The sequence below is a fragment of the Pipistrellus kuhlii genome, unplaced genomic scaffold (genome assembly GCF_014108245.1).
Source record: "Pipistrellus kuhlii isolate mPipKuh1 unplaced genomic scaffold, mPipKuh1.p scaffold_m20_p_10, whole genome shotgun sequence".
Taxonomy (NCBI): domain Eukaryota; kingdom Metazoa; phylum Chordata; class Mammalia; order Chiroptera; family Vespertilionidae; genus Pipistrellus; species Pipistrellus kuhlii.
Window position 1 is genome coordinate 21,834,725 of NW_023425405.1, and position 12,922 is coordinate 21,847,646.

At 40.2% G+C, this 12,922-nt stretch overlaps 1 protein-coding gene across 1 annotated transcript; it reads left to right on the top strand.

Moving 5' to 3' along the window:
- Positions 1-11,962: 11,962 nt before the first annotated feature.
- On the top strand, positions 11,963-12,922 carry TAS2R39 (taste 2 receptor member 39). The gene has a single exon (XM_036424124.1). The coding sequence runs from the start codon at positions 11,963-11,965 to the stop codon at positions 12,920-12,922; it is 960 nt and encodes a 319-aa protein (XP_036280017.1).

Here is a 12,922-nt window from a genome sequence, read left to right on the forward strand (position 1 = left end):
GCTTGTGCATTAATTTTGAGCACACCATTTTCTCCTACTATTTTCTTGTCCTCCAGTGAAACTAGAATTCTGTTGTTGTTGTTGTCAATCCTTGTCCGAGGATTTTTTCAAAGAAAGGGAGAGACAGAGAGAAACATTAATCTGAGAAAGACACATCAATTGGTTGCCTCCCACATGTGCCTGTAACTGGTATGTGCCTGTGACAGGAATTGAAGCTAGGACCCTTCAGTCCAAGTGCTGATGCTCTATCCATTGAGCAAAACCAGCTAGAGTGTGGCTAGAATTCTTAATTGCTTATAGCACTGGCCAATAAAAATAGAAAAAAATATTTTAAGTTACATGTGTGATATTGAATTTTCTGATAGCCACATTTTTTAAAAAGCTAAAAGAAACAGGTGAAATTAATTTGCCAATATATTTTATTTAGTCCAATATACCATAATGTCAAGATGTCCAATTTATTTCACTTGGCATAATACTCTCTTGGTCCATTCATGTTGTTTCAATGTTAAGATTTCTATGTATAATGACAAATGGTTAATGGGTTCATAATGGTGAGTGTTTCATGAAGTAAATACATTTTGAAACACTAGGTTGTATATCTGAAACTAATACAATATTGTATGTCAACTGTAATTTAAACACATAAATAAATATAGCGCTGGCTAGATGGCTGTTGGTTGGAGTGTCGTCCCATTTATCAATAAGGTTGCTGGTTTAATTCCTAGTCAGGGCATATACAGGAGACAACAAATGAATATTTCTCTCATATCGATGTTTCTCTCTCTCTCTCTCTCTCCCTCTCTCTCTCTCTTCCTCTCTTTCTAAAAATCAATATAAATATATCTTCAGATTATGACTAAATAAATTAATTAAATAAATATGGAAAAAAGATAAAAATTTATACATAAAAATAATGGTCAATTTTTTTAAAAATATCTATACACACACACACACAGGCCTTAACTGGAGTAGTCACACACACAGGAGGCCTCAATAAGGTTCATTCACAACCCCAGTTCAGGTGGTCTTATCACCACATTACTATCTCAACTCTGTCCTTGGGCAGCTTCTAAAACAAGAAAAGCTTCTAAAACAGAGTATTATTCTGAGCACGAGGAAGGAACAGAAGAACCTCCTATTGCCCAGGTGCAGCTCATGGGTCAGACTGGCACTCACATCTTCTTTATGACCTTCCCCAACACCTTCATACCTCACTCTACCCCTAATTAAAATTCCAGATGATGGCTGGAAACTTTTGGGGGAACTTGAGGGTCTGCTGAATCAAGTGATGAAGGCTTAGATCTGGATGTTTTGAGTTAGTATAGCACTGGGGTGTTGATCTGTGAGTGCCTGGATGAGGTTGGTTGATCTATTTGGAAATGTCTTTTGTGTGAAGTGTATCCTTGGGCATGTGGAGGTATTATTGATTTGAGAAAATGCTAAGTAACTGATTTACTATCTGAAAAATTTAAAGTTCTGAAAATTTAAGGTCTCTCGCCAAAAAGAGGTTTTAAAGCTAACACCTTAATTTTAATGGAGAAAGGGGAAGACAAGCCCTTCCCACCCAGAACAGGTAATCCAATTCCAACCAGCAGCTATCTTTAAACAATGTGTCCATTTACACTTGAATGGCTACACCTTTTGATAGCCTAAGGGTAAGTTTACATGTAAACAAGTTTGCTTCTCAATTCCCAGGGTAGAAAAAAAAACAAGGTTTAAAATTATTGGATTTTAAAATTTATTCTTGGAAGTGTAAAAGTTTATTAATTAAAAAAAAAGAAAGAAAAAAAAAGAAAACAACGAGAAAAAAAAGGAGATTGAAAAACCTGATGAACAATAATAGCTGTTCATTGTAGTAGAGTCAGCGATATGGGAGGGGAGTGGACTGACTGTTCTCTGGGAAAAGGGGAGAGGTGGAGGGGGGGGAAGAGACTGAACATAAACTGTGCACCTATGGATGAGGACACTAGGGGGTGAGGAGGAGGTGGAGGGTGGGGTGGGAACCTGGTGGATGGAGGAAGAAATGAGGAACCTTTGTAATAATATGAAAAATAAAGATTTATTTTAAAAATAAATAAATAAATAAATAAATAAAGGAAATTGCCAATAAATTAATTAATTAATTAATTTTAAAAAATTCCAGATGAATGCTGATTTTTCTCACAGAAATACAAATAGGGTAGTAATGAGGAGTATCCCAAGGTATGATGATTTTGGCTGAGTGGACCTGTTGATCTTGCTACACTAATAAAGACCGATCCTGGCTCCTGGATACACAGTCCTCCTGGTGTCAAGATCTTCCAGCATGTGTGCTCTTCAGCTTCTATTCAAAAATGGCCCTGCTATCCTACTTCTGGTTCTCTGCCTGAGACTGGGTCCAGCACAACTCAAAAAGCGAAGTAAGTCACCTCTCGCTTACCTACAGAAAATGTTCCAGGAAAGATACTTCTCCTAATCCAAAAATACACATTCTGTGTTTCCTGCCCTAAAATTACCCACCCTGGGAGTACTCACTAGATGTGTCTCTTGGTCTCTTTCCCTATTTAGAACCCGTTGTGGAAATTATTGAATCCATGACCTACTGCTTCTTTGAGTTTTTACTCAGTTTCTATGCTGAGTTTATCACTTTCATCTTTTTCTCCTAAAAAGAGAAGCATAGGCAGGGACGTGGGTTTGGTCAATAACTGTGGGATAAACTTTGGATTAGATATATGTGCTGCACAGGAGGGGACCATAGCCCTGGTCTCTACCCAGTACAAGGGGTTGTGATGATCTACCAACTCAGATGATCCCTGTGGCTTCATTGGCAGTAATGCTCTTCTTTTCATTAAGATCTGACCCATACTCTAGAGTTCAGAGTCTACAAGACCTGAGCATGTTTCCTCAAGCAAGGAAAGGTAGAACATGATCCTGAAACCTGACTTTTCATGAACCTATTCCTATAATCAGGATCTATGATGTGAAAAGGCTGGTCTGCAGTTCTATAATTATCAGGCTAAAGGAGGGAAAAGAAATATCAGATTCCAGTTCCTTATTGGGGGGAGAGGCATTGAAATGGGACTATGTCTTTATGAGAGGAAGCACTGAGTTAAAAATAAAAATAAAAAAAGTCATAGGAGATAATAACTTATGAAGCCAACAAAATGTGGAAGAAAGAGAATCTAGCAGAAGGGAATAGAGATGTGGAGTTTTTGATGAAGAAGGGATACCTGGGGATTTCTCTAAGGAGAAAAGAGACTAAGAGGACAGGGGTGATGTATGGAATGAGTCGGGAGTTAGTCTCATTAGGTTGGCTTAGTAGAACTTGTATGTTCCCCTCTCTAGAGGAACAATGAGTTAATGAACAAAGTTGAGCTAAATTGATCATCATATTAAACCTTACTTCCCTGACATGATAAATATATCAGACCCTTCGTGTCTTCCAAGAAGTTCTACTATCACAGAAAAATAAGCTTTCATGGGTCCCGCAGTGACTACACATAAGAAATGAGATGGGCCGAAGCCGGTTTGGCTCAGTGGTAGAGCGTCGGTCTGCAGACTGAAAGGTCCCGGGTTCGATTCCCGTCAAGGGCATGTACATTGGTTGCGGGCACATCCCCGGTAGGGGGTGTGCAAGAGGCAGCTGGTCGATGTTTCTCTCATCAATGTTTCTAGCTCTCTATCTCTCTCCCTTCCTCTCTGCAAAAAATCAATAAAATATATTTTTTTAAAAACTAAAAACAAAACAAAAACAAAAAAAAAAACTCAGTTTGGCTCTTTTAATGTTGTGAAAAATGGCTTACCTGTCCAAATTTCAAATGATGGACTAGGAAACAAAAGCACGCAAAAATGAGACTTTTAATAAGACCCCAGAGCGGGCGCCCATTGTACAGGAATATAGTCTGCTTATTTACTCCCTCCTCCGTTCCTCATTGGCTGAGTAACATTTGGTCATCTAAGTCTTGCTGTCTCCCATTGGGTTGTTTTAAAAATGGTTTGGGGCCTTTTCTAGTTGCCTCCACCTCCCTTTGTCTCTAGGGCAAGCACATCAAACTCACAGCCAGCAACCACAAATTTGATATGAGTGGTCTAGGGGAATCTTCCTATCAGCCACATGTACAGCTCTCATACACTCTGCTATCTCCACCCCCACATCCTGTTTGCCCTGGGGAAACTCAGTAGCCGCCTGGCCACAAGCTGTTTCTTTTCTATGAAGATAAATCAGAGGCATGTTTCTTATAAGGTCAATTTACCTACACAATCAAACACCTGATGATAAAGAACAATGGAAATCACAAAATCTTTGCTTTCCTGTTATAATCTCTTATTAAGAACTTACCAATCATTCAGGATAACTTTGCCTTTTAGCGGTAAAAGAACATTTTTATTTTCATGCTAGAGGCCGGGTACATGAAAATCCAGGCACTCGGGCAGGGGGATCCTCCTCAGCCCAGCCTACACCCTCTCACAATCCGGGATTCCTAGGCCTGGCCTGAGATGAGGGCCTATCGGGGTTTTCCTTCCCTGGCTTCAAGCAGCTGGCTCCACCCCTGCTTGCCATTGTGCAGTGCTGCCCCCCACCCCTGCTACCGGTGGCCTCCCTCTGCAGGCAACAGGCTCCGGTGCAATGGCTTGGCTGGCCTGAGCCTCCTCTTTCTTTGCTGGGGGGCAGGATCAGCCCTGCGAAGGGCCATCTGCCTATCAGATCACCCCTAACTGCTGGCCTACTATCACCCCTAACTACAATACTTGCCTGCCTACCTGATCACCCCTACCATTCTGGTTGCCTGCCTACTTGCCCCTAACTGCTTTCTTGGGGACCAGCCCAGTGAGGGGTCGTCTGCTACCTGATCACCCCTAACCACCTGCCTGCCTACCTGATCTCCTCTAACCATTGACCTGCCTACCTGATCACCCCAACCACTCTGCCTTGCCTGCCTGTCTGCTTGGTTGGCCCTAACTGCTTGATTATGGGTGGGGCCAGCCTGGTGAAAGGCCATGGTGATCTGGTCTCTGGTCGTTCCAGTCATGATGTTTATTAGCCTTTTATTATATAGGATAAATACACTGTTGATATTAAAGCTAACAATAAATTCATTAAATCTTATCCAGCTTGACCATACACAAAATTTTCTTTCTCAAGATTCATTTCCACAAACTTTCCACAACTTTCTTTGTCCCTTATTTTTTCAAACTATCTTTTAGTTCCTCTGCACAAAAAGCCAAAAGCAAGTAAACTTAGGCTTATTTAGCAATGTGCCTTTGAAATTCTTTTTTGCGCCATTGCAAAAGAACTCATTTTTTATTATTATTATTATGTATACCGACATAAACAGACACAATCAGAGACCTAGGGGTATAGTTTTTAAATTTTCACCATGGAACAGGTATAATAATGCAAAAAGAAAAAAAAACAAAACAGCACAACAACAAAAAATACTATTTTATAACAGTTGGAATAAGTTGAGTGTATTTGTTCAGAAAGCTAAGGCTTTTACTAGTTTTAGAGAAGACTTTTAAGGTTTGCGTTTGTCTTTAACAATTTTTAAGTAGGCTGTGGGGGTGGGAGGTGGCTGCTGAAACACAAAAACCTTTCAGCCACTTGTGCTTTTAAAAGGCCCCCCTTTCCCATTTTTTATTTTTTTATTTTTATTTTTTGGTTTGTTTGATCTAGGGTAGTTGTAAGCTATGTATACATTTCTGATTATCTAAGATAGGGCTGCAAATGCTGCTAAATTCTATCAGGCTTTTAATTCTGCCAAAATTTTTTTCATAAAGTTTTTAAACTATTTGAAATATCGTGTCAGGTTTCAAGTGGGACAAACAGTAAGAAACTTTAAAGCATCTGCTCCAATGGACAGTTTCTTTTAGGATAATTTTAAAGAGTTTTTTTTTTTTAAATAATTTTGTCCCTGAGGAGCTTCTGAATGAATATCAACCAAAGAATGCATTCAGTTCTCTTGCAAAGGTTTTGTTACAGGCACCTAGTTAGATATTAACGAACGAGAGGGGGCCAGACATCTAATTAAGGTGGATTAACAAGGAAGAGGCAGTTTCATAGAAGTTACGCTAGGCATCCGAGTGGACAGGAAAGACTGGCTTTCCTATCTCCCCACAGCACAACTAGCTCCTTTGCGGGAGGGGGGAATTCCTCTGCTGAGGCATGCAAAATAGAAGCCAGATGAGCTAGCTGAACTTTGAGGCATGCACAGTAGGAGTCAAAATGGCAACCATAAAAGGGAGGAGTCTAGCCTGGGAAAACCATTGGATAGGATAAGGGCACGGAAACCCTGGAAGATCCAGAAAAGGAATTGGATAGGGGGAGGGCTCAGCATAAGCTGCGAAGAATTAGAAAAATGAGTTAGTTTGAAAGAAAGTTTACCCCTTCCCAAACCCAAGAAGATATAATGAAAGTTTAACAGAGACCTCAGGCACATCCCTCCCATTCTCTCCATAGCAGCCACATGGATCTGGATGTAGCAGACACAGCAGCCAATATGCACGATGTTGGCCCCAGCACCAGCTGGCTTTGGTAGCGGACATACAGATGGGGAAATCAGACAGAGAGAAGTTGTGCATCTCTATGTCCTGGAACTCCTCAGCCTGATGGACATGGGTGCAGGCCTGTGGCCCAGAGGCTGGACCTCTTCCAGCAACAGCCTCTTGGTCATGGATGAGGCAGTTCGGCAGCCTTTTCAGGGGCAAGTATGTCCTAACCTGCCCTTCCATTAGGTCTTGTCACTATTGCTCAAGTCCTCCTACAACCATGAGTCCCTGAAATGCTTTTCCTGCAACTTTGAAAGACTCTGTTTTCAGACTGGTCTGGTAGACCTGCCTTGGTCTTGGTCCAAGCTGGCAGCAGTTTTGCATCCTCTCTATTAAGGGAGATGGGACTTGGGGTGGATTTAAAGGTTTTCCCTCAATGACCAAATGAACATTAGTGTTTTAAATTGGTTTTGCTAAGTTGGTCAATTTTATTGAAAAGACGCAAGAGGAGGAACATGTTTTATGTTTGAACATATAACTAGCTTGAGTTATCACGAAAGGAATTTGGGGGGAACTTTTAGAGGGTAAAGATCCCACATTAAAGAAAAATTCCCGGGCCTGTTTTTGCTCATAAGTCTATGTTGATGAACAAGTCTTCTTCATCGGTCTTGTTCATCATTTCCCCTAGATCTGGAGACAAGGAAGCATAGATCAGACTGTCAGCCCTCAAAGAGAAGGTAGGGGAGGGTGGGGATAGGGGGAGAGATCAACCAAAGGACTTGTGTGCATGCATATGAGCCTAACCAGTGGTCACGGACAATAGGGGGGTGAGGGCACGCATGGGTAAGGGTTTGGGGTGGGAATGGGGGGATGAGGACAAATATGTGATACCTTAATCAATCAATCAATTTTTAAAAATCTAGTTCAAAAAAATAATAATAATCTTAAAAAAAAAAAAAGACAAATTCCTGGAGAGCTGTGACAGCCAGACAAAAAGACAAAAGAGATGTAACTCAAAAGCCCCAGGTAGTTTGACAAGCAAATGCATGAAGATAAGTGCAGTTTTGAATGGCAGGGATCAAAAAGCAAACACAAGATAAAAGAAAAACATTAACAGCTTCAGCTAAGCCTTGAGTCTCCTGGAGCCAAACTAATGCCAAAGGGGGATGTGCAATCTAAAGGATCCATGACTGCTTTATCCTGTCATGGTACCTTTCTCCTTTAAACGTGGAAAGCATCTCATTGACTCTTAAATGCTTGACCTGGGCCCACCAATTTGCTGCTTTGGCTCCCAAGATTCTCTTAGCAATAGCTTTCACCTCAGGTGCATGTAACACACAGAAAAGTTTGTTTAAATGGATGCTATTCTGGTGAGATCCATAAGCTCCTCAGCTTGCAGGGTCTGGCCTGGAGAACAGGTTCATAGGATTTATGCTTGTGTCCTCTCCTACAATATCTTATTACAACAATGCAAAAGACGGGAACAAGGAAAGAAAACCAAAGAGTGCACAGCAAAATAAGTACTCACCCACCCAAAAAAAATTTCCTGCAGGGTGCTCACTCCCCAGAGAATTTTTTACAATCATGAGAACTGTGAAAAGTCCTTTCTGGGAACAACAAAAAAAATGTTCTTTCTTATGCAGTAAACCAAGCTTCCAGTTGTTCATCACAGCTGGAGGACAGTTCCTCCCGAAGGGAAAAACCATCAGAAAAAATGGCAGCAGAGTAAGTGGATGCTGCAAGAACATGCTTCCAGGAACAAACTGGTATTGCATCTAAAATACAGAAAAACTACCTGAATAATCAACAGAAAACTCACAGGAGAGAACCCTGATATCTGAGGACCAAAAGTGGAGACCACATAGAGACTGAGGGCGCCAAGTGGGTACTGGAAATATCGAGAACACTTTGTAAATCACATGATTGTCTAACCATATGCTGTATACCAGAAACTAATGCAAAATAATATTGAATGTAAACTGTAAGTTAAATTTTTAAAAACAAAAACAAAAAAAATCAAACTCCTGTGGCACCAGGTGCACGTGAGCACTGGGACATTCATCCTTAGGGCAAGCTCCCTCTGAGGGAAAACCCCTGTTGGTCTTAAACAAAGGCACCTCAACCAAACAAAGGGAGGTCCAAACCCAAGAAGGCTTCACAATCCGGAAGGCAGTTGATAGAAGTGATGAGATTAAAAAAAAAAAAAAAAAAAAGGCTCTGTCGATACCATACCCAGTTCCCGGGAACACCAGTTCATAAAGGTGAGGCCACATTAGGCCCTGATACTAACACAAGATTATCTAAAGTAAATTGCCAAAAAGAGAGACAAAAAACATTTGAGATCCAAAAATCTCAAATTTAGGGATTACTGATTCGGGCATTATTCTACCAAATGGTCTCTGAGAGATGATACTCCACACAGCATTAGTCTGTGTTTTTGATAGGTTGACAGCTACAAAATCTGAATTACTTATGGTGAGAAACACATACATAGTGTCAATCTCCACCTCATTAGCCACCACATGAGCATGGGATTGGGCCTAAACCAGCAGTCGGACATCCACTAAGGGGTCCCTGATTGGAGAGGGTGCAGGCTGGGCTCAGAGGACACCCCCTCCTGTGCACAAATTTTGTGCACCAGGCCTCTAGTGTAGCATAAGAAGACAAAAATATTAAAAACCTGAAATAACTATAAAGAGAAACTGGATTCCAGGTGGAGAGAATGGAAGAAAAGTCTGAGAGACATTATTTAAAGATATCGTTGTTTACAGTTTCCCAGTCTTAAGAAATACACTATCAACACCAAGATAAATTCCTTCCTTCTATTCATGTGATTATTTACCTTCCCTTATAAAATCCTTTTATCTTTATTCCACAATGGAAACACACTTTGGGTTCTGCCTAAGTGAGTGCTTTCCGAACACTACTATTTGATCTCAAATAAGCGCTTATTGCCTCTCATTTTGGCTTTTTATTTTTAAGGTAATAACAACTTGTCTAAAACAGTTAATCAGGCAGGAAAACCTTCAACAAGATTTTGCTTTGTTTTAAAAAGAAAACCAAATACTATGAACATTTTCAGAGATATCTCACCCACCAACTATATCATCATTAGAATTATTTCATTATCATTAATTATGTACATTCATAAATTTTAATTTACTCTGAATGAAGTACTCCATTTGTCATCATATCCTATGCTATACTTACCGTATTTTTCAGACCATAAGACTCTCCGGACCATAAGACGCACCAGTTTTTAGAGAAGGGAAATGAAGAAAAATAAGATTCTGAAACAAATAGTGTCCTAAAATATTTTATGTGCATTAAAACCCAACATCACAGTCATAAACACATGTAATCAACCCTGTAAAGTAAACAGCAGCATTTAGAACCATGTTAGAGCCGAGCAAGCACACAGAGACCACACAGAGCCGGGCAAGTAAAAAAACTTTTTTTTTTAAAGTGTATGTGTAGGCTGTATTTGGACCATAAGACGCAGGGACTTTTTCCCCCCACTTCTGGGGGGAAAAAAGTGCGTCTTATGGTCCGAAAAATACGGTACATTGTTAAATCAGAAACAAATCCCCCAAGATAAAAAAGTGATCTGTTTCTTTATCTCTTGATTTTTAATATTCCAAAATAGAGTGAGTGACCTTTGAATGTTGTTTTACCCTAATTCTGGTCAGCCTATATTGGAAAAAACAAAAACAAAGGAACTTTCCCTACAACCCTTACTTCTCTAGTATTATTGTTGGGTTTCTTTTTTTAATAAAAGGAAAATATGTGTGTGATCATTTATATGTAACTAAATAAATTTATTATCTCTCAAGTACTTTATTTTGCAAAGGTTTGCCTCTTCAAAATTAGTATCTGCTTACTTTATTAATGTAATATTGTGATTTATAATATATATATTTGGTCTTCATCCTTGTTTTCTGACATTAGGCTTCTAAAACTATTGGAATTTTCTAAGTGATGAATGATAAAAACTGGTTTTTATTATGTTAATGAGATTACTTTTGAACTACACCAAAGGATGGGTCCTGGTTGTTAGAAGAGCTGACCCTGTGATTAAAAGGTTGGAACTTTCACTCCCACCCCCTCAACCTTTGCACCTCTTGGGAAGGGCAGAGGGGCTAGAGATTGAATTCAACCATCAATGGCCAATGATTTTATCAAACATGCTTATGAAAGAAGCCTCCATGAAAACACATAAGGACTGTTCTGAGAGCTTCCAGGATAGTGAACATATGTTGAGGTGCTGGGAGAGGGGCACTCCCTGGAGAGAGATGGAAGTTCCACACTTCTTCCCACATTCCTGGCTTACATACCTCTTCCATCTGGATGTCCATCTGTATCCTTTATCATATCCTTCTATAATAAACTAGTAAGTGTAAGTAAACTGTTTTCTTGACTTCTGTGAGCCACTCTATCAAGTTAATCAAACCTGAGGAGGGAGTTATGGGAACCTCTAATTTACAGATGGGTTAGAAGCACAGGTGGCAACCAGGACTTGCAGTTGGCATCTGACATGCGTTTGGGGCAGTCTTGTGGGATTGAGCCCTTAATCTCTGGTAGACAGTGTCAGAATTGAATTAAATTGTATGACATCCAGAATTGCTTAGTGTGGAGGGGGAAAACCCCACACATTTGGTGACCAGAAATATCAGAAGTGTCCTATGTGAGCTGTAAAGGAAGTCTCACAGGTGAAAAAAATTTTTTTTTCCAACTCAAGTATTGTCCCCTTAAACAATGAGGAAATCATAAAAGACTATCAGGAAAAAATGGCAGTCAAGTCAGCCCTGCATTTAGTTTTTGGAACATACAGAAGGACCCACAGGTCCAAGTAGTATGACTTAGTGGGTAAGAACATGGTCTCTGGGACCAGCTGGCTTGGATTTGAATTCCAGTTCTATCACACTCTAGGTCTATGACTTTGGCCACGTTTCTTAGTCTTAGTTTCCTCATTCTTAAAGTAGAAATAATGAAAGTATATCCTTCAGAGGATTGTTGTGAAGCTTAAATGTGATTATATACATGGTATTTAAACAGTGCTTAGCACATCACTGGAACTGTATTTGTCTTTAGAGTTATTATTATTTTCAAACAGTTCTCTAAAGTCACAAGTGAAACTGTTATACAGATGTTCAAATTAACTGGAGCTAGTAAAGAACACAACTCTCAATACCACATTAGTGGCTTATGAAAGAGTATCTCTTCAAGTCCTTCCCTGGGCCCCATGATTAAACTAATACCATACCATCATGCCCAAAAGATCATGGGAAAGGATTAGAAAGCAAATCCCTCATGATTTGCATCTCCAGATTTGATTTGGAGCTAAGAATTCTGAGACAAACAAATGGAGTGAATTGGAAATGCTGCACCAACTGCTTCCTCCTGTGAGATTAACATTGGGAGCTACCAACCATCTGCTCATCAAATGCTAGGGAGACATTCTCTAACAGACAGCTAAGAGGAGTAACGACTCAGGATGACCAACACCTGCAGTCCACCAGAGGCTAATTTGTCACCATTAAAAATCGTCTTAATTTTCACAATTATGGGCACGGAATGCATCATTGGCATCGTTTCAAATGGGTTCATTGTGGCTATAAATGCAGCTGAGTGGATTCAGAATAAGGCAATCTCTACAAGTGGCAGGATCCTGTGTTTCCTGAGCATAACCAGAATAGCTCTCCAAAGCTTGATGATACTAGAAATTACTTTCTACTCAACATCCCCCCGATTGTATTATAAAGATGGTGTATACGATACCTTTAAAGTGGGTTTCATGTTCTTACATTATTGTAGCCTCTGGTTTTCTGCCTGGCTCAGTTGCTTCTACTTTGTGAAGATTGCTGATTTCTCCTACCGCCTTTTCCTCAAGCTGAAGTGGAGAATTACTGGATTGATGCCCTGGCTTCTGTGGCTATCAGTGTTTTTTGCCTTTGGCTACAGTATGCTCTTCTCCTATGGCATATACAGTGTTCATTGTAACAATTCTTTTCCTATCCCCTCCTCCAATTCTACTAAGAAAATATACTTCACTGAGACCAACGTGTTCAACCTGGTTCTTCTCTTTAACCTGGGGATCTTCATTCCTCTCATCATGTTCATCCTGGCAGCCACCCTGCTGATCATCTCTCTCAAGAGGCACACCCTGCACATGAAAAGCAATGCCACTGGCTCCAGGGACCCCAGCATGGAGGCCCACTTGGGGGCCATCAGAGCTATCAGCTACTTTGTCATTCTCTACATTTTCAATGCAGTTGCTCTGTTACTCTATATGTCCAACATCTTCGATGCCAACAGTTGCTGGGATATTTTGTGCAAAATTATCATGGCTGCCTATCCTGTTGGCCACTCTATTCTACTGATTCAGGAAAACTCTGGGTTGAAAAGAGCCTGGAAGCAGCTTCAGTCTCGAGTTCATCTTTACCTAAAAAAGTAA